The sequence below is a fragment of the Astatotilapia calliptera genome, chromosome 23 (assembly GCF_964374335.1).
Source record: "Astatotilapia calliptera chromosome 23, fAstCal68.1, whole genome shotgun sequence".
Taxonomy (NCBI): domain Eukaryota; kingdom Metazoa; phylum Chordata; class Actinopteri; order Cichliformes; family Cichlidae; genus Astatotilapia; species Astatotilapia calliptera.
In genome coordinates, this window is record NC_137443.1 from 47,845,992 (window position 1) to 47,867,433 (window position 21,442).

Genomic DNA, 21,442 nt, shown 5'->3' on the forward strand with positions numbered 1-21,442 from the left:
TCTGGGTGACGTTGAAGGGTGGACATTCTTAAATTTGGGTGGGTCAATGAAATGGTCATTTTGGTTGGTTCTAATGATGGGTTATACACAGAAATGTGCTTGTTGCATTCTTTTGAAAGCTTATTCGCGCTGTGTGCTGGACTGTGTTTGGAAACAAGAAGCAGGCAGACAGCAGTAACATTCTTGTAATTATTACAAATAAATGCCAGCTGTAGTTGTTTGTATAGACTGGCATCGATTTAAAAGACTGCATGTGTAAGTATGACTTTATTCCTCACTCCAAAAAGTTCAGAGAAGAATCAGGATGACATGAAGAGCCAGAAGATGATGACACAGCCAGCAGAAGAACTGTGGCAAGCTCATCATATTCAGTTCCTTTATTATGAGTTAATTTTTTTTATAGTAGGAAAAACAAAAGAATACAATTCTCAAGAGAATGAGGAAATCCATCAGCAGACAGCTAAAGATCTCACATGACTAATGTCCATCCATCCATCTTCTTCTGCTTATCCGGGGCCGGGTCGTGGGGGCAGCAGCCTAAGCAGAGAAGCCCAGGCCTCCCTCTCCACAGCCACCTCCTCCAGCTTATCCGGGGGAACACCGAGGCGTTCCCAGGCCAGCCGAGATATAATCTCTCCAGCGTGTCCTGGGTCTGCCCCGGGGCCTCCTCCTGCCCCGAACACCTCACCCAGGAGGCATCCATGTCAACTAATGTCAACACTGTTAATCATACATACGACATTAAAAGAAATAATTCTTTGTTTTGCACTTTAATATTTTGGAACAACACAACTTATTTTCTTTGAAATAAAGCGTGCAAACTCTTTTTGCTTACTAAACTAAAATTGCTCATGCTTGCAGTAGATGCTTCCTCAGTGACACCTGCAGAGCTCTGGAATCTAAGCTTTCACTGCCTCGTGCACATTCGTGTTCCTTCATGCTGACTAAGATCGTTCACAGGAGCCTAACTGATCAAATGTTGAATGTAAAAGCAGAAATGGAAATCATAAACCCTGGACTTCAAACCGAAGCCTGCGTGGAAGTGCCAACAACTGCAGTTCCTGTAGTCATTCCCCACAGACTCAAATTTCAGATGTGAAAATGACTTGTAAAAAACAGTTTTGGTGTCTATTGTTTGTTGTTGAGGCTTAAAGTTAGGGCAGATGTACCAACATCTGCAGTCTGCATGGCCCTACTTCTGCTAACATGGTGAAATTGAAGTCTCTGCTCGGATTGAGGCTTTAGAGCATGTTTCAGGGGAAAGGATACACCACTTTTCAAGAGTTTATTGTCACTTTATTATTTTTAAATTTATTTACAGAAAGCACATTTCTTTATATTTAAAATAAAAATTTGATGATACATATTTTGAAATGCTTTTATAATATTTGTGTAGGTGTACAGAGGCCCATTCAGCAGATATGTTCCAGTGGAACCTCCTGATCTATGTTCATCATGGTAAAGACTGCCTGAGCTTTAGAAAAAAACTGTTGTCAAAAATATCAGCACAGCAGTTTGCAGCTGTGCTGAAGGATGAGGCGGTCAGTTAAGAGCAAGAAAACCGTTACTAGTTTGATTCCAGCTGCAGACACGAATCCGTTCAAGGTTGCGTCTGGCATAAAACTGTCAGTCATCTCAGAACACGCAGAGGCGAAGCAGCAACAAAGAGCAGCTGTTAAATCTCCAGATCTGGTTGCAGTTTCAAATCTCTCTCTCTCACTTTGATGACCAGAACTGAAACTTGTCGGTGTGGTCCTGTTCTTCTAAATGAATGTAGAAAATATTCATAAAAGGTCCTTTTTAGAATTCTTTTGACTAATTGCGTCCTTCAGAAGAGTTATTCTGATCACAATAAAAGGAGAAGGTCCTGTATGTGCAAAGCCCAGGTCATGGTGTCGTTGCTGAACGAGCCGCTCTGGGATTCTGGGCAGAGTAGTAAAGAAAACGTTTCCCACCAGTATTGGTTGGATGCTCACACCGATGCTAAAGTAGTGCTCCTTTAGAACCTGCTTGACTGCTGCTGTTGATTGGTGGCAGCTTTGTCTTTGCTTTTATTCCAGGTTTGTCCCTCCACATGTTTCTGATCATCGCGTGCAGCCTGTTATTGTTATCACTAACACAAGAAAAGACATAATGATCCACATGGTGGTACGACCCGTTGTTGTTGTCTATGTGTGGAAACATTGTTTGAGGGCAGTCTTATTATTTTTGCATCTTTGGAAGTACTGAGCGGATGCAGTGTACTAGTCCCTGTAAAGAAGACACTCCCTATGTAGTACTGATGGCCAACCTCTACTCATCTACTCTGAGGCTTCTGAACTGGTTTGATAAATTACTGAGGCGCTGCTTGAGTTTACGCTGAGAGGAATCGTATTGATTTGTCAGCTTTCGAAATTTTGCTGACATGATTTCGAAACTGGCTTCAATCTGATCGACTTTGTTCTCCAAGTCTTTAGCATCGGTAGCAGCGACAAGCGACTCATCTATGAGATTGTCTTTCATCAGAATGGCCCTTCCTTTCTCCTCCAGAGCATTCTTAGCATCAGGATACTCTGTTAGTGCCTCCATGAGATCATCTTTGGACAGGGCAAAGAGATCAGAATAGCCCACGCTTCGAATGTTAGCTGTTCTTCGGTTACCTGCCTTACTACCTTTGATCCCAAGGATGCTGATTTCTCCAAAATAAGCTCCGTCACTAAGGACCACAAACTGGGTAACACCATCATCTGCTACTACAGCGAGCTTTCCTTCTTTGATGATATACATTTCCCTACCAATATCCCCTTTCTTACAGATGTAATCCCCAGGACTGAAAACTTGAGGCTGAAGCTTCAGGACCAACTCAATAAGCAAACCAGCTTCACAGTCTTGAAAGATGCGCACTTTTCTTAGGGTTTCCAGATGTACGTTAATGGCTATCTCTGCCTTCAGCTTGTCTGGCAGATTTTTTAACACTTGCTTTTCATCGCAGGTTTTCCCCTCAGTCCACAGGTAGTCAAACCACTTCACCACCCTCGCCTCCAAGTCTTTAGTGACCTTTCGAAATTGCATGTACTGCTTGATAGAGTCAATCTTCGCCTGGAACTCTACACGTGCAGCATTCATGTTGGAGATCATGGCTCCAACATTTCCAACAATTGTTGCAAAGATCAAAACCCCAGTAAGAAAGTCAACCACGACAAAAAAGTATTCAACGTCTCGGACCGGCGGTGGTGTCTCACCAATAGTGGTCAAGGTAAGAGTGGACCAGTAAAAGGAATAAATGTACTGTCTGGACAGCTGAGAAAACTCTGGTTTTTTCGGCCCGGGGTAGACCCATGTGTCTGACCCAAAACCAAGTATTTTTGAGATGGCAAAGTACAGGCACCCATTCCAGTGGATGATGATGATGATGTAAAGTACAAGATTAGCGATTCGGAAGATGTTTGGAAAATTGGTTCGCGTTTCAGTCCGGTCGAAGAACTCAAAGAGACGGCCTAACCTAAACAGCCGGTTGAACCTCCACTCTGGGTTGTTGATTCCAATATAGAAGAAAACAATGTCAGTAGGAATCACTGATAACATGTCTAACTTGAACTGGGGTGTCTTCATGTACTTTTCCTTCAGGATCTTTGCATCCTTTACAAGAAGTCCTTGCTCCAAAAAACCTATTGACAAAGAAGAAAACGATAATCATTATCATATACTGTATTGAAGATTTTATATAATGACAAACTGAAAATCTTAGGTTTCCATCAGTACCTGTCCTGGCTCTCACAAAGATGTCCATGCAGTAGAGGGCATCTGACACATAGTCCAAAACCAGCCAGAGTGTTGAATTTTGATACTGTAGCTCATTAAAACAAGCTCTGTATGGAAACAAACCATGACTGAGACCCATGAACACTAACAACGATAAGAGAAAATACTAAATACATGAATTCAAACCTTGCCACCAGGAACATCAGATTGTAGAACACTGGGACAGCTATTGTGAGCAACCAGTAGTAATACATATCCGTGGCTGGGTCCATGATCCACACCTCCTTCCTAAATGAGAAGAAGTTCCCTTTTAATAAAAGTATGTATTTTTTTTTTAATTAAAAAAAGTTAGAAATGCAATGTGAGCTTAATTTTGGCAGTAGTCACAGCCGATCTGCAGCCTGGTCATGGATAAAGTGTATATTACCTAACTGATTGCAGAGTAGTTTCTGGAGGTTTCAAGGAGGTAATGTGCACATGCAAAAAAAGCAGTCCTACATATTTGTTTAATATGTGCGTTGAAGGACATGTCCTGGTCAAAAATGACTCCAAGGTTCCTCACAGCGTTACTGGAGGCCAAGGTAATGCCATCCAGAGTAAGAATCTGCTTAGATACCATATTTCTAGGCTTTTCAGGGCCGAGTACAATAACCTCAGTTTGATCTGAATTAAGAAGCAGAAAGTTAGCGGCCATCCAGGTCTTTATGTCTTTAAGACATTCCTGCAGTTTAACTCATTGGTGTGTGTTATCTGGCTTCATGGACAGATAGAGCTGGGTGTCATCAGCATAGCAGTGTAAATGTATGCTATGTCTTCTAATGATGCTGCCTAAGGGAAGCATGTATAATGTAAACAGAATTGGTCCTAGCACTGAACCCTGTGGAACTCCATAATTAACCTCAGTGTGTGAAGAGGACTCTCCATTTACATGAACAAACTGGAGTCTATTAGATAGATATGATACAAACCACTGCAGTGCAGTACCTGTAATACCTACAGCATGTTCTAATCGCTCTAATAGGATATTATGGTCGACAGTATCGAACGCTGCACTGAGGTCTAAGGGACAAGCACAGAGATGAGTCCACTGTCAGAGGCCATAAGAAGATCATTTGTAACCTTCACTAAAGCTGTTTCTGTGCTGTGATGAGCTCTGAAACCTGACTGAAACTCTTCAAATAAACCTCTGCAGATGATCTGTTAGCTGTTTGACAACTACTCTTTCAAGGATGTTTGATATAAAGGAAGGTTGGAGATTGGCCTATAATTAGCTAAGACTGCTGGGTCTAGAGATGCTTTTTGAGTAAAGGTGTAACTACAGCCAGCTTGAAGGCCTGTGGTACATAGCCGATCATTAGAGATAGGTTGATCATATTTAAGATTGAAGCATTAATTAATGGCAGGACTTCTTTGAGCAGTTTTGTAGGAATGGGGTCTAAAAGACAAAACTTTACTTTGAAGGCAAACAGCCTCTGTTTCCATTTTGTGCACCATTCTTCAAAATCTGTACATAAAATAAAATAAATAGATAAACTTTTTGAATGCTAGATTTGAAATTACACCCAAAAGCAAAGATAAAATTGTCTGGATGTTCCTTTAACATAACATTAAGTTTTGAGCAGTATGATTAAAATGGTATCATGAGCGGTAGTCTCTTTTTTTGTAAACTGTATATTGAACCATTGGTGGACTCTGCAAACTCTTACGTGGATAACCTTTGCTCATATCCACACAACCTTTTCTCTAATAGAGATTTAATTATTTCAGGCGTAATATTATGAAATTCACAATATTCCTGTTTGTTACATCCCTAAAAAGTATGGTGTACTTACAGTTCTTCCTTCTTTTCGTCCTTTTTGTCGTCCTTTTTGTCGTCCTTTTTGTCGTCCTTCTTTTCATCCTTTTTGTCGTCCTTCTTTTCATCCTTTTTGTCGTCCTTCTTTTCATCCTTTTTGTCATCCTTCTTTCTGTAATGTTCATAAACAGGTAGGGGATGTACTCTTAATATCCTCTGTATTCCTGACATTTTCATCATCTTCTATCTCCTCCTGTGTCAGAATCATCCTCTTCAACCTTATTTATATAGCATCAAATCACAACAACAGTTGTGGCACTTGGGTGACTGTTGACACAGTAGCCCAAAAAGCTTCTAATAACTGGCGGAAGCTGCTAGAAGGTGGATCGCAAGACTTTCATTTTTACAAGCTCTAGCTCAGAAATGATGTGCTTGTCGAGGGATGCGTCCTGTCTTTAACCCCAGTGATCACCAGACAAAATGACGCCTGAATGACAGTTAACGGTTTGAAAGTCTACTAGTATAAAAAGTCAATGCATGAGAATAAAAGAGCATTAAATTCAACTGAGCTCCTTTAATACAGTCTCAGTATATTGAGAGTAAATGTCATTAACGAGGGAGCTGAGAAGGTCACATTGACATGCTAAATGCTTCTTGACACACTTCTAGTTTTTGTCCCACATTTAGTTTGTTTGATCTCTCTAAATAAAGTCCTAAACTCAGCCCTTACACTCCACCTGAGGGCGGCCTCTAGTCTAACTCAAGAATAACACACATCTCTGTCACAAACATCCTACGCTGCCTTCGATGGCGACGATACGTTTAGCGATGAGACCTCTGCTCACTGATTGCTCAGCCCCAAATCAGACCCTCATCTGAACCACAGGTTTGACACAGCACTGATTCAGCTGCCTGAACTGAAAGGTTTGTGGACAGCTGTAGAATCTGTACACGGACGTGGAGAATGTCTGACTCATCAGTGAGATGAGAATAAAGACGTGTGAGAGGACGTCATCTTACCCGTCATTGTTGTTGCAGTTGTTTGTGTTCTTTGCGGCGAGGACCCGTTGAACATCGCTGCAAGATCGATAAATCATTGCATGGATTTGCGACCAAGGAACAATTTAAGAATAAGCGCGGTCATTACGGGCAGCAGGAAACCAACCATGAGAAGATAAACACATCACACACACAGGTTAATTATGAGACTGTAACTGGGGTTTGAACACATGTGAATAATACAAGATCATCTGTAAATACATGCAACACGTGTCAGCGTGTCCACAGTGGGTACATGAGTGGCACAACACAGGAAACCACTTCACTTGTGTTTCCTGACATAAAGACGGTAGCAGTGCCACCCTGCTCTCTTCTCTTTTGTATTGCATGTGCTCTTCACTGGGACAGCTCCACTAATTCCTTCACACTCTGCTCCACGCTGCTTCGTTTTATTCAGCTTTGTTGTGTCAGAGCCTGGAATCAGATTCCTTCGTCCTCTGCTGTGTTGGCTGTGTCTGACTGAGTACGTGGAAATCTAATTGTCAAACAACTGAAGCTAGTTGTGTTTTTATCACTTTTGAAAACAGCATATTGATGTTGAGTCCATTCAGTATAATAATGTTCTGTTGCAGCTTCGGGTTGAAAGCTCACCTGTTCCCCACGGCGCCGTCTCGTCTGCTGAGGACGGGCTCCGCAGGGCCGACGCTGCTTCTTCCAAAGTGCATCCTTGAAGACTACCTCGAATGAAAAATCCAAGTGACATACTGGATTACAGGAAAACACGACCTGCACTGAGCCTGTTTCACCGGGTCCAAAGCTGCATACAGGCTCTGAGGTCAAAGGACACTTTGCTCATGTGCTGTCGTAATTAAAGTGTGAGCACAATGAGCACTTTAAATAGAAGTAAATAACTTTGTACTTTTTGAAGCCAAAGTCCCACATTCACAGCACTCGTTGGGCTTGGTAGTGTGATTGAATTCAATTCAGTTCATTTTATTCACACAGCGCCAAATCCCAACAACAGTCACCTCAAGGCGCTTTATATTGTAAGGTAGACCCTACAATAACACACACACAGAAAACCCCAACAATCATGTGACCCCCTATGAGCAGCACTTTGGCAACAGTGGGAAGGAAAAACTCTCTTTTAACAGGAAGAAACCTCCGGCAGAACCAATAAAAACTAATGATTCAGTGCAGAGAGGTCTATTAACACATAGTGACTGAAGAAGAAACTCCCAGTGCATCATGGGAATCCCCCAGCAGCCTACACCTATTGCAGCATCACTAAGGGAGGATTCAGGGTCACCTGGTCCAGCCCTAACTATATGCTTTAGCAAAAAGGAAAGTTTGAAGCCTAATCTTGAAAGTAGAGATAGTGTCTGTCTCCTGAATCCAAACTGGAAGCTGGTTCCACAGAAGAGGGGCCTGAAAACTGAAGGCTCTGCCTCCCATTCTACTTTTAAATACTCTAGGAACAACAAGTAGGCCTGCAGAGCGAGAGCGAAGTGCTCTAATAGGGTGATATGGTACTACAAGGTCATTGAGATCAGATGGGGCCTTAGTTAGGTGTGTGATGTGATTTTATGTGATTTTCAAATGCAGTTTGATATGACTGCAGCACAGACGTGGTGGTGATTGCATAGAGATTGCTTGGTTTTGGGGTCTTTCTAAGAGTCACATAGTTAGTAGTTAGCGGTTACAGTTAGCAGTAAGTGTATTTCATACTCTTCAGTTGAATGTGCTTCTTTCAACATTAAATCATGCGTTGTAAAAACAAATGTGGACTTGTGTACTAAACATGTCAAACAGACAGAAATTATATCGGAGCAGCTGAGACACATTTTCTCTAAACACCGGGTCTCTGTGGCTTTTAAACCCCAAAACACGCTGCGCCAAAAACTGGTCCAGCCCAAGGATCGGGTCCCCGACACAAACAGAGTAACACAGTGTACGCTGTTAAGTGCAGGAGGAGTGCCAGGATTTATACATCGAGGAAACCAAACAAGCTCTGGCTGAGAGGATGGACCAACACAGCAGAGCCACCTCGTCAGGCCTGGACTCTGCAGTCTATCTACACCTACAGGCCAGTGGACACTCTTTCAATGATGAGGATGTAACATCCTGGACAGGGAGGAACGCTGGTTTGAGGGCGGAGTCAAGGAGTCCATTTACGTGAAAAGGAAAAGACCATCTCTGAATGGAGGAGGGGCCTAAGGGTACATCTGTCACCATCTTACAATGCTGTGATTGCAGCCATTCCCCACCTCTCTGTGAATGGGACTCATGGTTATTGATCAGTGATTGTTGCTCAATGGTCATGAGAATTTGCATATTAATGAAGAAGGAGCTGACCTCCCAGCCCATTGTTGCTTCAGTGGGCTGGTTTCAGTCATTATGCAAATGTCCTGTTTATAAGTCTCAGCAGTCAGCTGAGACTGAAGACGTCACCTGATGATGACGAAACGTTTCTCCCACTGAAAACATCCAGATGAACAGAATCAACTTCTGGGAGAAATGAGTACAAACTGCATAAAGAGATAAATGCACCACAACTCCCACAGCAGGGCAGTGATCCCAATCACACCACCAAAGTCACCACAGAGGTTTGAGGATGAATAAGTGGAAGATATGTGTGTGAATGGGTAAATGAGGCATGCTGTGATACAAATCATCCATAGCCAGTACCTGTTGCCAAGGATGTTCAGCAGCATATTCTGTTTTATGTGACTTGTTTCTGTCTGGAAACTATAAATAATGTTTTCTATCTATTCTGTATCCACCGCCCCAAACGTGTCAAAGCAAATGGTTGGATGTTATTTCCTGTTAAAAATGTTTTTTCTTCTCACTGTAACCAAGTGCTTGCTCAAAAGGAAGCTGTCCGATTGTTGGGGTTTTCTCTGTGCTGTGATTTACAGGACAGATAAAGACAGCCTGTGGAAAAGACTCACAGACTAATAATAACGATTATGTAAGTAGTGGTATATAAATAAAACTGAACCAAATGTTGAAATGTGAAATTATAAACTGTGGCGTAGTTTCATTGTTTCATTTCAAACCTAAGAAGCAGAAACGTCCGAACACATCTGACCTCAGCTCTAGAAGCTACTCTGTGCCTGCAGTTATTAGAGAGCATGGTGATGAAGTCTGTGGCTGATGACACACAAAAAGGTCTGATAAACAGAAACATTTGCAGCCTGGGCTTCTACATATTTCATTTCATCCTTTTTCCTGTAGAAAATCTGTTGCATTCACATGAAATCAGAAGAGGATTCAGCAACAATGTTGTGACCAGAGTCTGCGTTTAGTTTAGGAGCAGCAGATAAAGAGCTCCTCTCTTTATTTAGCCTCGTTGGCTCTGCATGGTTCTTCTTTAGCACCGTTGACTCAAATCCCTTCACTCCCAGATCACAGCAGCTAAAATTAGAGTTTCAACCTGACATTTAAGCTCTAACTCTGGGCAGTTCTGCAGTTGTCTTTGTGCGATCACAGCCACTTCTTATTGTGTAAACTTACCTGAATGTGAGAGATGATGATGCTGAGCAGCTTCCACCTGTGAAGGGAATTGAAGATGAGCGTGGAATAAATCCCACGTCGCTCAGGTTTGTTTTCTCCTTCAAGAACCGAGCCGAGGACACCTGCTCACATACTTCTAATGCAAGTCACTGCAGAAAACCAGAGTCATGCTTTATGGTGGATGAGCTTTTCCTGTGGTGTGGGAGACTTTCTGCTTCTTGTGCACTCCGCACCACCTCCCTGCAGAAGACGGAGGGAGGGGGAGGAGGCGGAGGGAGGGGAGACATGAAGGAGTCGTTTTCCCTGCATACAAGAATCACCAGACAAAGAGCTGGCGACACCGTCTGTGACAAACCATCGTTTTTGTGGACTTTGTGAGTCCTGACTTCACAGAACTCGCACTGATCGTTTTACTGAAAGCCTTGAACAGGCGTCACTCCAGCAGTGTGACATGAACAGTGTGTGTTAGTGCAGCGGAGGCTTCAGTGTGTACTTACAGTTTGCTTATGAAGCCAATCCCACTGTGACTGTAGCTTGTGCTGGTGTAATCTTCATACATTCAAATGTTTTGACAGCATTTCCTGCAGGTAGAGAGTAGAGGCATATCAAAATAAAGACTTACTCTTTATTTTTATCCCTTCCAGTCTGAGTAAATCCTCTTACTGCGTGGACGGCTAAAGTAAAACATCAGACTCCACCTGCAGCCGACGGAGGAGCAGGACCTCCTGCAGCCTGCTCTAATCTGAGCTGGACCGCGAGCTCGCTCACCGTCTGTGCTGCTCTGTGAGAGCAGCTGCAGAGTGGATGTGACGGCTGCACAGGACAGTCAGTCATCATCTGACTGAGGTCTCCATCAGTGAGGTAGTGGCTGTGTCTGTGGCTTCACATGAGGAGATGCAGCTGTCACTGAAAGACGTGCTCGTGTGTGTGTGCTTAGCTGCAGCCACTCAGATTAGGAGCTGTAAATGAGATTAAGTTAAGCTGTTGATGCCTTCTGGCAGACGAAGAAGAAGAAGTGATGATCAGAGTTCATGTGTCTAGTGCGGAACAAAATCTGTAAAAGCTCAGGCAGAAAACGCTTCATGGCCGACCAACAGCTCACCACGACACACTGCTATAGAGGCCGTGTCTGTGCCATATGCACACTGATGTGCTGGGTACCAATAAACAAAGCGCTGCAGCTCAAATGAAACTAAGTGTGAGGCCTGGTGCAACTATCAACAGCTGGTTTGTACAAGCAGACAGGGCTCACTGTCATCTCTCTGCTAATTCCCAGACCTGCTGATGTGTTAACAAGCTGCTGACAGCCACTCATCTCACTCACCAATTAAATTCATTACAGCCTCAGTGGCAGCTCTACCTGCGTCCCCAGAGGAGCATCCTGCAGCATCATCATGTGCCTTCATACGAGACCTTCCAGCTTTACAGAAACAAGAAAACATAGTCTAAATAATCAGCACAGCTGAACACACACAGTCTGTGCTGCCAAGAACACAGGTTCAACCTGGTTCCCAGAGCACTCCTTTAAATAATCAGCCAAGTTCTCCTGTAGCGTTAACAGACAAAAACCCCACTGATCGAGTCCTGAGTCTTCTGTTTCCTGTAGCTGCTGAAGTCTTTGCACACATCAGTTATTTGTCGGCGCAGACTGAATCTGTGTTGATGCTTTTATGTGTGAATCTTCCTGATTATGTACCAGCGCGTCACAGGCACGGACTCACGGAGCGCTGCTGCCCTCTTGTGTTCAGAAATAATCAGCAATACATCAGTGGTTCCCAAACTGTTTGCTGCCCCCCCCTTTGTTTTACAAGAAAAATGACTGTCTGCAGCTTTACACGCAGTTACTGTCCCTCCATTAACAAAGGCAGAGGCGTCATTTTACATGTAGTTGTTTTTTCCTCAACATTGCTGTCAATACCATCCATCCATCTTCATCCGCTTTATCCGAGGCCCGGTCGCGGGGGCAGCAGCCTAAGCATGCTGTCAATACATTTTTCAAAAATGCCTCTCTGTGCAAAATGGGTTCAAAAACATAAACAGCTGTGGGATCCTGTTAGCCCGTGATTTGAAGAGCCCAGCGCTGCTCCTGACGAAGGAAAACCAACCCTGCAGGGAGACCTACCTCGGCACCTGTGCAGGTGAAGCCAAAGGGCAGATTTGCTTCACAATACTTTCTAGTCTTTGGCTTAGAATGAAGTTGGTTTGGAAACATATTCAGCGATGCTTCATCTCCTGCTGTGCGTTTGTGTGGGCGCCCTGCTAGCCGTGTCCAAGCTTTGTTTTTTTCCTTTTCATACCGTGCCCCCCCTGCCATGGCTCTGCGGCCCCGTAGGGGCGGGCCCCACACTTTGGGAAGGTCTGCATTAGGCCCACCATTATTACTTATTATTTCAACTGTGAGCACGATACGAACCCCTGGGTTTCTCCTGATGTCTTTATTGGAGTGTGACTCGTGTATGAACCCTTGGCTGCTCGGATAGAGAAGAAAAGCACGGTGCATTTACCAAACGTGCTTCGGTGTTTTCCACACATGCATCAATGCCCCTCCTGTAGTAAGACACCTGCTCACTGGTGTTGGCTGGTGGGCCTTGCTTGTTGCTGTGGATTGATTCTTTTTGTTTGGCACACAGGTGTGCTGATGCAAACAGATCGTATCTACCTGCATGCGGTGACAGGCGAGCAGGTTGATTTATGCAGAAGGAAAGTGAGCTGATTAACAAGGAAAACCAAGCGGCAGAGAACATGTAAAGATGAACAGTGAAACCAGGACACACGTGTCCAGGGGCCAAGAGGACCTCAGTTTGAAGCAGCTGTTATAAACATGTCCTGTTAAAAATCATCTCATCCTCTACATAAAGAGAAAATCATTTCTTTCTTTTCTTTGGGCCAGTGCACAGCGCTTTACACACCCAGTCACACACTGTAGATACAATCATTTTGCTGCTGTATAATCAGCCTTTCTTATATACATCATCTCATCATATTTGGAATAATCTCTAATAGAGTCTGTTTCTTAATAGATTTTCTTTAAAATACAGTGAGGTTTTTTAATATTGTAATAATCCATATTCATGCAGATATGCATAACAGATCACTTTTAGTGATGCTTTTAGTGCAAAAGCTGCTTGTCCCCCTGGCGAGCTCGTTCCTGCTCATAGCCAGCGCGCTGTGGCGTCACGGGCGATCGCTGGTTAACGGTCATCATGTGACGCATGAAAGCCAGATCGTTTCATTAAGGAGAAGTGGTGATGAATAATTTTACACACACACATTAAAACAAAAAAAGCCTCAAGTAAAGGGCGCTTTGCCCCCCGGCGCCTGAAACAACATCTCTGTGTTAGCTGCACACAGCAGCTTCCTCCTGTAATTACAGAAACTCAACACTGGACACTCAATAACTGAACAGGAACAGAAATCGTCCAGTCACGGTGCCCTGCCCTCAGCCAACAACAGTTCATTCATCGCTGAGGCCAAACGGGACGAGGGGGAGGGCCCTGTCCTCTGTCACACAGGCAGGAGAGCCGACAGAGTTAGCAGACACTCTACTTTCAGTGTTGAGAAAGACTTTGTTCCACTGAAAGCAGCTTCAGACCTGTTTCCATGAAGCGTGAGATGAAGCTGTGTGAGCATCTGGAAGCTCTGAAAGAGCTCGAAAAGGAGTTAAACATGAAGTTCAGCCTGGATGTACACAAGCACGCTTAAAGCTTCCTTTGTAGTCTTTTTGTCATGTGACTGCACATGAAAGGTCCTGCACACATGCACTCTGAAAACAGGATGGCTCCCAGTTCACCAGTGCCGAATGTCTACTTAGACGCAGAGTTGAAGTGAATAACAGAGTTTCCTGTTTTATAGAGCCTATAGCTCGAGCTGGACCAGGCAACCCTGGATCCTCTCTTAGCTAGCTGCAATAGCTCTGCATCCCATGATGCACTGGGTGTTTCTCCTTCACTCTGTTTAATCATTAACTATCAGTCTGTCCCCTGTAGTATGTAAACGCTCTACTGCATTACGAGCATGACACGAAGTATAAAGGGTTTTATACTGAGCTGCAGGATGTGGACTCCAGGCAGGAAGGACGGAGCCCCTCGTTGGGGATGGCGGGCAAACACATGATGCAAATGTGACACCGACACGAGAACAGACAAAAAGAGCACGACACCAGAGGAAGGTCCAGTCGGACTTTATTGGTTTCTATCTGATTAAATGAACAGATGAAAAGTTGACTGGAGGTAAATTTATGGTCGAATGTTTTACATCAACATGAGATCCTACAGAATATTAAAGCCAACATCGTCATTCATCTAAGCCACAGAGCTCTGCGTGAACTCCGTGTTTTTGGACAAATGCATGGACATCAGGCCTGTGGAAGTTAGCCGCCTGTCAGCTCTTCGTTACACACTCGCCTACATTCACGGCCAGAACATAAACTCAGAGTTAACCGTTAAAGGTCGCAAGGCAAGACGCTGACAGCCTACAAAGGCGTACTGCATTGCTTCTGATAAAGACTCTCTTACACTCATCACTTTGGTATTGCATTATACATTACAATATTTTGCAAAGAAATAAAATGTACAACTGCATAAATATAAAAGTCTTCCAACATGTTTCATGGTTGCAAACATTCAGAGAGTTGCCAACAAAACAAAAACAAACCCTTTAGTTAGCACCGTCGCCCTTATAACAGGCCAGGGTCTAACACACTGGACACGAGTCTACATTCAAGGCAGAATCAAAAGTTAAAGGCATGAAACAAATAAAACCCAATCACACAATTGAACGATTTAAGGAGGTCTCCCACGATCAGCTGTAAAAGAAATAAAGAGGAGAGGTTTCCTGGAGTGCAGCGTTTTCCTTACATAGATCACAGCGAGGAACCATTTTATTATTAATGTTATTATTAAGGACATGTCTGAGGCTCATGGCTGGCACTGCTGAAGCTTGCTCATACAGTAAGATGAGGTTGAAGGACCCGATCTGTACACTCCAAAGAACTAGCTGCTAAAACCACACAGGCAGCGATACAGAGGGGACAGACAGCTCGCTATGCCGCGCACACAGACTCCGTGGAAGTGTCCCATGGCTTGTTTAGAGGTATCATTTACAGCACACTAAATATTATCATTGGCCCTATTGCTACGTTCCCCTAAATTTGATTCTAAGGCTAAGACAGAAATACAGAAGCAAGTGATGAAAGCAGATTACACAACAGTCCCTAACAGCGTTTCCCCTTCACTCAGCCAACACGAGCTAATAGCTACAGCCTTGCCCCTCTCATCTCATACAACTGACTGATACTACAGGGGGGTGGGGCGGGGGAGTGCTATGGGCCTGATGGCGGTCATGATTCTTCAACCTGGATCTTGATCTCAAAGCGTCCCTGGTAGCGGTCCTTCTCGCTGTAGTCGATGTTATCTCCGAACACTTTGCACTCGATGCGGAGGTCAGTGTTCCGGGTCAGGTTGGTGAACTGCAGCGCCACCAGCGGCTGCAGGTACTGCGGGTGCAGCTTTTTGCCGTAATAGGGGTAATACTGCAGGGGGAACCCTTCACCGATGCCGTAGTACTTAATCTCTCCGATCTTATCAGCGTCCTCCTCTTTCTGGAAGAGAGAACGTGCATACATGAATTCGTTGTCAGAGGACAGCGGGAGCGAGGCCATGCTACATGCTGCGTGCGGGCTGTGCGTACCTTGCTGGTGCAGTAAATGGGGATCACGTTGGGCTGCACCTTGGGTTGAGCCTCCTCAGGAATACTCTCATTAGAGGTAGGAGGCTAAAGAAAGAAGACGAGTTAGCCAAACCGTATGAGCGCCGACTGCTGCTGGGCTTTAACAACTAAGGTGACATTTTCATTTTCTACCAAGCATTGCACTGCTTTGGTCTCCAAGTAAACAAAAGAAGGCTAAAGTTACCCGCGGGCGGTAGTTGACAATTCTGTTCAGCTTCACAATCAGACAGGGTTTGCCCTCCTTGAAACCAAACTCCGTGTCCTCCAAGCCAGAGCAGGGTCCCAGCAAGGCCCTGGAGAAGCGACAGGCCTTTCGGACACCCACATCACTGTCCAAGTCACCCCTGTTCTTGTAGTCTGCAGGTTGATCTAGAGGAACAAGTAAAGGGTTACGTTTCCTAAAGTTGGGTTCTTCCAGGTCCAACATGGCATCTATCATAGTGATGGAAAGGATCCCAAACTAGGGCTGGGCGATATGACCCAAAATTCATATCTCGATATTTTTTAGCTGGATGGCGATATAAGATATATATCTCGATATATATATTTTTAAAGCCATAAAGTAAGAACAAAAAGAGAGTTCTTAGTCAAAGCTGTGTCCCAGATGTCACACAGGCACTTTTATTAACATAGAGCAGATGTACATAAAATTTACTCAAAAATAAATTATGAGCATTTATTAAATAATAATGCTCCATAAATAAAAGAAAACAATGTTGTTTTTGTGCTAAACAAAGAGCTCACAATTGTGCAGTCAAAATGTAAACTAACAGACGAGCACTATAACAAAGACAGATTTCACAGCTGCTCTGTTCCCAACTTGTACTGCGTGACTGACAGCCTGGAGTTTGAAATCCGCTTCATAACCACGTCTCTTGGTGCCATTTATGGTCCTTATACACAGTAGGGTACTATTACGTTGAAGCACAGTACGTATCACTCCGCGAGGCTCAGCCGTAATCCTCCGACAATCCATCAAGCGCTGCAGCTCCGTAGCTTACCAAAGTCGTACTCAAACATTTGTGACAGATTGCTGAGCGCCGTGTTCCACATAAAATCGGTTCGCGGCCATCAAGCACAACCAGAATTCATACATAAGGCGCGCTGTCAACTTTTGAGAGAATGAAAGGATTTTAGTCCGTGCAGCACCTCTGGGCTGCATGGCGTTAGCGTGGTTAGCTCGTTAGCGTGGTTAGCTAGCTAACACGTTGACGCCGTCCAGCCCCACGCACGGGGCGATGCGCAGTAACTCGTTAACGCAGATTTGCCGTGTCCATCTTGTCGCTTCCTGCAGGTGAAGCGATGGGGGAGGAGGGGGAGTTGTCTTCAGTGAAGGAGAGGCGAGGCCGAGTAACGTAGAGACAAAAGTGGACGAAAGAGAGGCAAACTTGCGGCTCCACAAGTATAATTATAACGTAACATAGACTATATCGATATAAAGGATATGGTCACATCTTATATCTCGTATAAAAATATATCGATATTTTTTAAAAACTCGATATATCGCCCAGCTCTATCCCAAACCATCACGTACAAGCTCAGCCGAGCGGAGCGGTAATGCACAGATGTGTCGGACAACAGCACTTCCTGTTTGCAATCACATTTCTGTTATTTTCCAGTAGAAACTAGTTCAAGTGATGCTTACCTCCACAGTCTTCAAACTTCATCTGGTCTTTCTGTTTACTCTCATCGTACTTGTCCAGGAACTCCCTCAGAGCCTTCGTGTGAGGCAGGAAGGTCTCCACGGCTCGGGGGTTGAAGGCCATCTCAGCTTTATCTGACCGTGGGGTGTGTGTGAGGCCTGCAGGTGCACAATCACAGCCCTTTGTTATCGCCAACATTAACAACTATTGTGATGTCACCCAGTACGGTTTTCAAATCCAATCATTTTGGAGGCAGACGCCATATTTGCATAATACTTAGATAGATCAGGTGAGTGCGGAGACGAGTGGCTCAACAGGTGGAGCTGTCTAACCGGACTAATGGCACTGAAGCCAAAGCTGCCCTGCCTGGTGCCTCCACTGCTGTATGAGACTGTGTGCACAGACTGTACATGTTTATAGCACTGACTTGCTTTTACAGCCTCAGGTGGCCATTGAAGGAACTGCAGTTTGGCACTTTCAGTGCCGCTCATCATCAACACCAGATCTACCAACACAATAAACTCTTGTTATACAGACAGTCCTGTCACAGAAGCTCACAGGCATCCTGGCAGTAGCACCACCTTTAAAGCTACCAGACATTCAGAGTTACAGTGAAAACACACACTGCTGCCAACGTGCAGAATCAGTGCAACATCGATCTCACGGCAGCATCCGAGGGACAGATACACTTTTCCCTCGGCTTTCAGTCATTGTGCTAAGATGGGCCGAATACAGTCTGAACTGGGACTCGGATGAAAGCGATGATGACTGGATATGAAAGCTGATAAGTGACTTTAAAGATAAACAGGGCCGCACTGCAGTGTGTGCTTCGTGTGTAACATTAACGATCGCTACACGACTTTAGCTGAAGACAGACGAGGATGCAAAGACGCCAACTGCCCCCAGCCTTCAGTCTGTCAGTCTCACACACACAGCCGGCCCTCTGTCATGGAAACAGAGCCGTGGTGTGTACACAGCAGAGGCAGCGGGGCCATTATACGGCGAGTTCTTCTCCACAACAACGTCAGGCAGGCCAGACTGAGCACAGGTGCTTTAAAGGCTACTTTCAGGTTTGGAAAAGTCTTTTTATGTGTGATGCCCAGCTTTGTGGTTACTGTATGTGAATGTGCTTCACGTCTGCACCTCAGACGCCCTAGATATCGCTCGCTGATCAAGAAAACAACTGAAAAACTTCAGATGACGTCATTAAACTACAAGCAACATAACAATCTCTCTATTCAAAGTTAAACCCTGAAATGTTGGAATAATAAGTGGGAATTTTGTCAAAGGGTTTTTGGGAATGTTGACTAAATCGTGATAAAATGTTGGCGTTCTTACTGTGCAAACTGTAACATCTCCTCTTACCAGCAGCACTTTATAAAGACAGCGAGTTCAGCTCATTGCTGCTGCCTCCACAACAGTCCCAGTTTATCATGTGACCCCTAATAAAGATTAACTGGCCATCCTGTGAAGAAGATCAGCAGACTTCCATCTCTTACCAGGGGGTGCAACTCTGTCCTGCCAGGTGGGCTTGTATTCACTCAGAGTGAGCAGCATTGCTTGGATGGTGCCAATGAAGATCCCAGCCAGGCAGCCGTAGAATATAACATAGAACAGCGTAATTTTGACTGTGGGGGGAAAAGGAAAGAGTGTGTCAGCACAGAGAAAGTTAAAACTGCTGAGAACATGGAGGAAATGGTGTTAGTTACTGCTGACTGGAATCAATATTTTAGAGGTGGTGCAGATGATATGTTACATGATCTTCAGACTAATCATATGGACCGTACAGCTGTGACTCAGAATGAAACTACAGCGCTAATGAGGAAACAGAAACAAGGTCGCCAAAAAGGAAAAGGTCAGAAGCTGAGTCAGCACAGGCGACTGGTTTCCACGGTTGGTAGAACGAATGAGACGCTGCACATAATGAATAAGCAACACAACAAGAACAGCCTCAAACCTGCAGGACAGACGAGTGCTGTGAGGAAGGTCACAGTAAGACAGCGCGCCAACGCCTCACTGTCACGTGGTAACAGCAGAGCTACTGCGTTAGACACTTTGTCTCCGTCTCCTAAGGAGACTTTCACAAGACTTCACGAAAATTAGCCGTTATAAAAAACTCAGTTAAGCCGAGTGACAGCAGAACCTCAGCTTCAAGCGCACCTTTGACCTGACGGAGCTGCAGTAAGCCGGCTGATAATAGAGTCTCCAGATTCATTTAGATTAATGAGTGGCTGGAGCTGCTGTGTGTGCACAGAGCAGACAAAATGACTGCAGAGCCATGCGTCACTCTGAGGGGGAAACACTTCCCAGCCATGAGTGCTTTAAACCTGACATGCCAACACTTCTATAGAAACAGTGGAAAACACACTTTTAAGGAGTTTGAGTGAACTCGGAATGAGGCTCACAAAAGACTCCCAACTACATCCCTGTATCAGTAACACAGAAACACGATCCTGTAAAGTCGGTCCTCACAGGACTTCAGCCTTCTCATCAGCACACTGCAACTCAAACCCCGAATGAATCCGGTTATGCTACTGTGAAGTTTATTCCCAGCAGCTCAAAGTCATCCAAACCCCACAGCCACGATTCACCTCGCTGCTTGCAGGGTGTAGGTGCACGCGCCTGTCCTCACGGTGTCACAAGGTCACCTGAACCAGTTATGTGACATTTTACCGGAAGTCGTTACCGGCAAGGGCATCTTAAACTCCAGCATCCCCCGGGCACTACGGCCCTCACAGTGCCAGGACATCTGTAGGACACACACTTCAGTTACCACACACACACACACACACACACACACACACACACACACACACACACACACACACACACACACACACACACAGGAAAACTCTGATTCTTGCGATTTAAACTCCTTAATTAAAGCGTGCACGCTCACGTGCACGCTCACGTGTACCGCTATCGCAGCACTGCGCATGACACACTGAAACGCATCTGCACTTTGCGATGACCTGAGAAGGGCGAACCGTAGTCCCCGCTCAGCTCGGGTCCAAACCGAGCACACGCCGGACTGAACCGGGAGTCCACAGAGATGAAGCGGTGACATTCACACGAGGGGCAAGGACATGCGCACTGCCGAGAAACGGGAGAAGAAAGGTCGAGCAACTTAATGACCGCATTGTTCCTCGGACTACAGCGACACCTGAGCCTGGCTCCTTCACCTTGGCTCACCTTGGACTCTGATGCAGTTTTAACCCTTTGCCTGCCCGCTTCGCACCTGCCGAAAGACACCTTGACCGTTTTACCCGACAACAATCAGCCAGCGCGGACGACTCTAAGCTCCAATCAGCGCGCGCAGCACCGGCTCTTCGCACTGCAGCGCGCACGCGCTCCCTGCACGGACAGCACGAGCACAAACATCACGAGCCTGCTTCACTGAACGAGCTCAGCGGCAGCTCGGGAGTTGTGTGTCGTGTGTTAGTTACAGACACCCAGAGAAAGTCGGCTCAAACAGGTGCTTGGAAACACAGACGGCCGTGAACGCGCGTTTGCCCAGTCTGCCCAATACTCACACCAGCTGCCCCCGGTACGGCCGAGCAGCTCCCCTGTCTCCGAATTCCACAGGAACTTCTTCCATCCGCCATCGTCCTTCTTATCGGAGGGCATGTTGCTATAGTTCCTTTAGTCGTCCCGGGGAAGAACACTCCGCGTGCTGTAACCAATTCCCAGCCTGTCCGAGAGGCACCCAGCGCAGTCCTCCCTCAGGCTCCCCAATATAAGCGTTCGCCCCTGACTCCGCCCGAAACTCCAGCAGTTCACCTAGGAGGAGGGAGGAGCAGCGCTGACCAATTAAAGACCGCACACCGAGCGTGCGTAACTCTGACGTGAGACAGACCGACAGAAAGCGGCGCAAGTGGGCTCAAAGTTAAAAAAAGTGGACATATAGTTCTGTACATACTCTACAAAAACCATAGCCTGCTTAGCCCCTCCCTCACACACACACACACACACACACACACACACACACACACACACACACACACACACACACACACACACA

General features: G+C 45.3%; 2 protein-coding genes across 4 annotated transcripts; both read right to left on the reverse strand.

The window, feature by feature from the left end:
* Nucleotides 1-1,274: 1,274 nt before the first annotated feature.
* Nucleotides 1,275-10,935, reverse strand: LOC113016762 (cyclic nucleotide-gated channel alpha-3-like). 3 transcript variants are annotated; one of them, XM_080297746.1, is made up of 9 exons: nucleotides 10,750-10,935; nucleotides 10,549-10,632; nucleotides 10,052-10,291; nucleotides 7,187-7,269; nucleotides 6,557-6,613; nucleotides 5,574-5,708; nucleotides 3,928-4,029; nucleotides 3,742-3,848; nucleotides 1,275-3,647 (listed from the first exon to the last, which is right to left on the reverse strand). In XM_080297746.1, exons 4-9 carry the CDS (start codon nucleotides 7,258-7,260, stop codon nucleotides 2,293-2,295), a joined length of 1,830 nt encoding a protein of 609 aa, XP_080153872.1. In that variant the 5' UTR covers nucleotides 7,261-7,269; nucleotides 10,052-10,291; nucleotides 10,549-10,632; nucleotides 10,750-10,935; the 3' UTR covers nucleotides 1,275-2,292. The 3 variants fall into 3 exon arrangements, with proteins under 3 accessions (XP_080153872.1, XP_026015642.2, XP_026015640.2); XM_026159857.2 differs by having other exon boundaries at nucleotides 7,187-7,273; nucleotides 10,750-10,934; XM_026159855.2 differs by having other exon boundaries at nucleotides 7,187-7,273; nucleotides 10,715-10,934.
* A 3,280-nt stretch (nucleotides 10,936-14,215) lies between these two features.
* On the reverse strand, nucleotides 14,216-21,186 carry atp1b1b (ATPase Na+/K+ transporting subunit beta 1b). The gene is made up of 6 exons (XM_026159337.2): nucleotides 20,955-21,186; nucleotides 18,921-19,049; nucleotides 17,424-17,579; nucleotides 15,963-16,147; nucleotides 15,740-15,823; nucleotides 14,216-15,650 (listed from the first exon to the last, which is right to left on the reverse strand). Exons 1-6 carry the CDS (start codon nucleotides 21,046-21,048, stop codon nucleotides 15,390-15,392), a joined length of 909 nt encoding a protein of 302 aa, XP_026015122.1. The 5' UTR covers nucleotides 21,049-21,186; the 3' UTR covers nucleotides 14,216-15,389.
* Between the last annotated feature and the right edge of the window lie 256 nt (nucleotides 21,187-21,442).

Coding starts and splice junctions, on each gene's coding strand:
- LOC113016762 (XM_080297746.1), bottom strand. CDS start 7,260: ATGCACTTTGGAAGAAGCAGCGTCGGCCCTGCGGAGCCCGTCCTCAGC. Junction 6,614..7,186: donor GACGGCGCCGTGGGGAACAG/GTGAGCTTTCAA, acceptor TCGATCTTGCAG/CGATGTTCAACGGGTCCTCG. Junction 3,648..3,741: donor CTTTGTGAGAGCCAGGACAG/GTACTGATGGAA, acceptor CTTTGTCAATAG/GTTTTTTGGAGCAAGGACTT.
- atp1b1b (XM_026159337.2), bottom strand. CDS start 21,048: ATGCCCTCCGATAAGAAGGACGATGGCGGATGGAAGAAGTTCCTGTGG. Junction 19,050..20,954: donor CCGTACCGGGGGCAGCTGGT/GTGAGTATTGGG, acceptor TTCCCCCCACAG/TCAAAATTACGCTGTTCTAT. Junction 15,651..15,739: donor CCATTTACTGCACCAGCAAG/GTACGCACAGCC, acceptor TCTCTCTTCCAG/AAAGAGGAGGACGCTGATAA.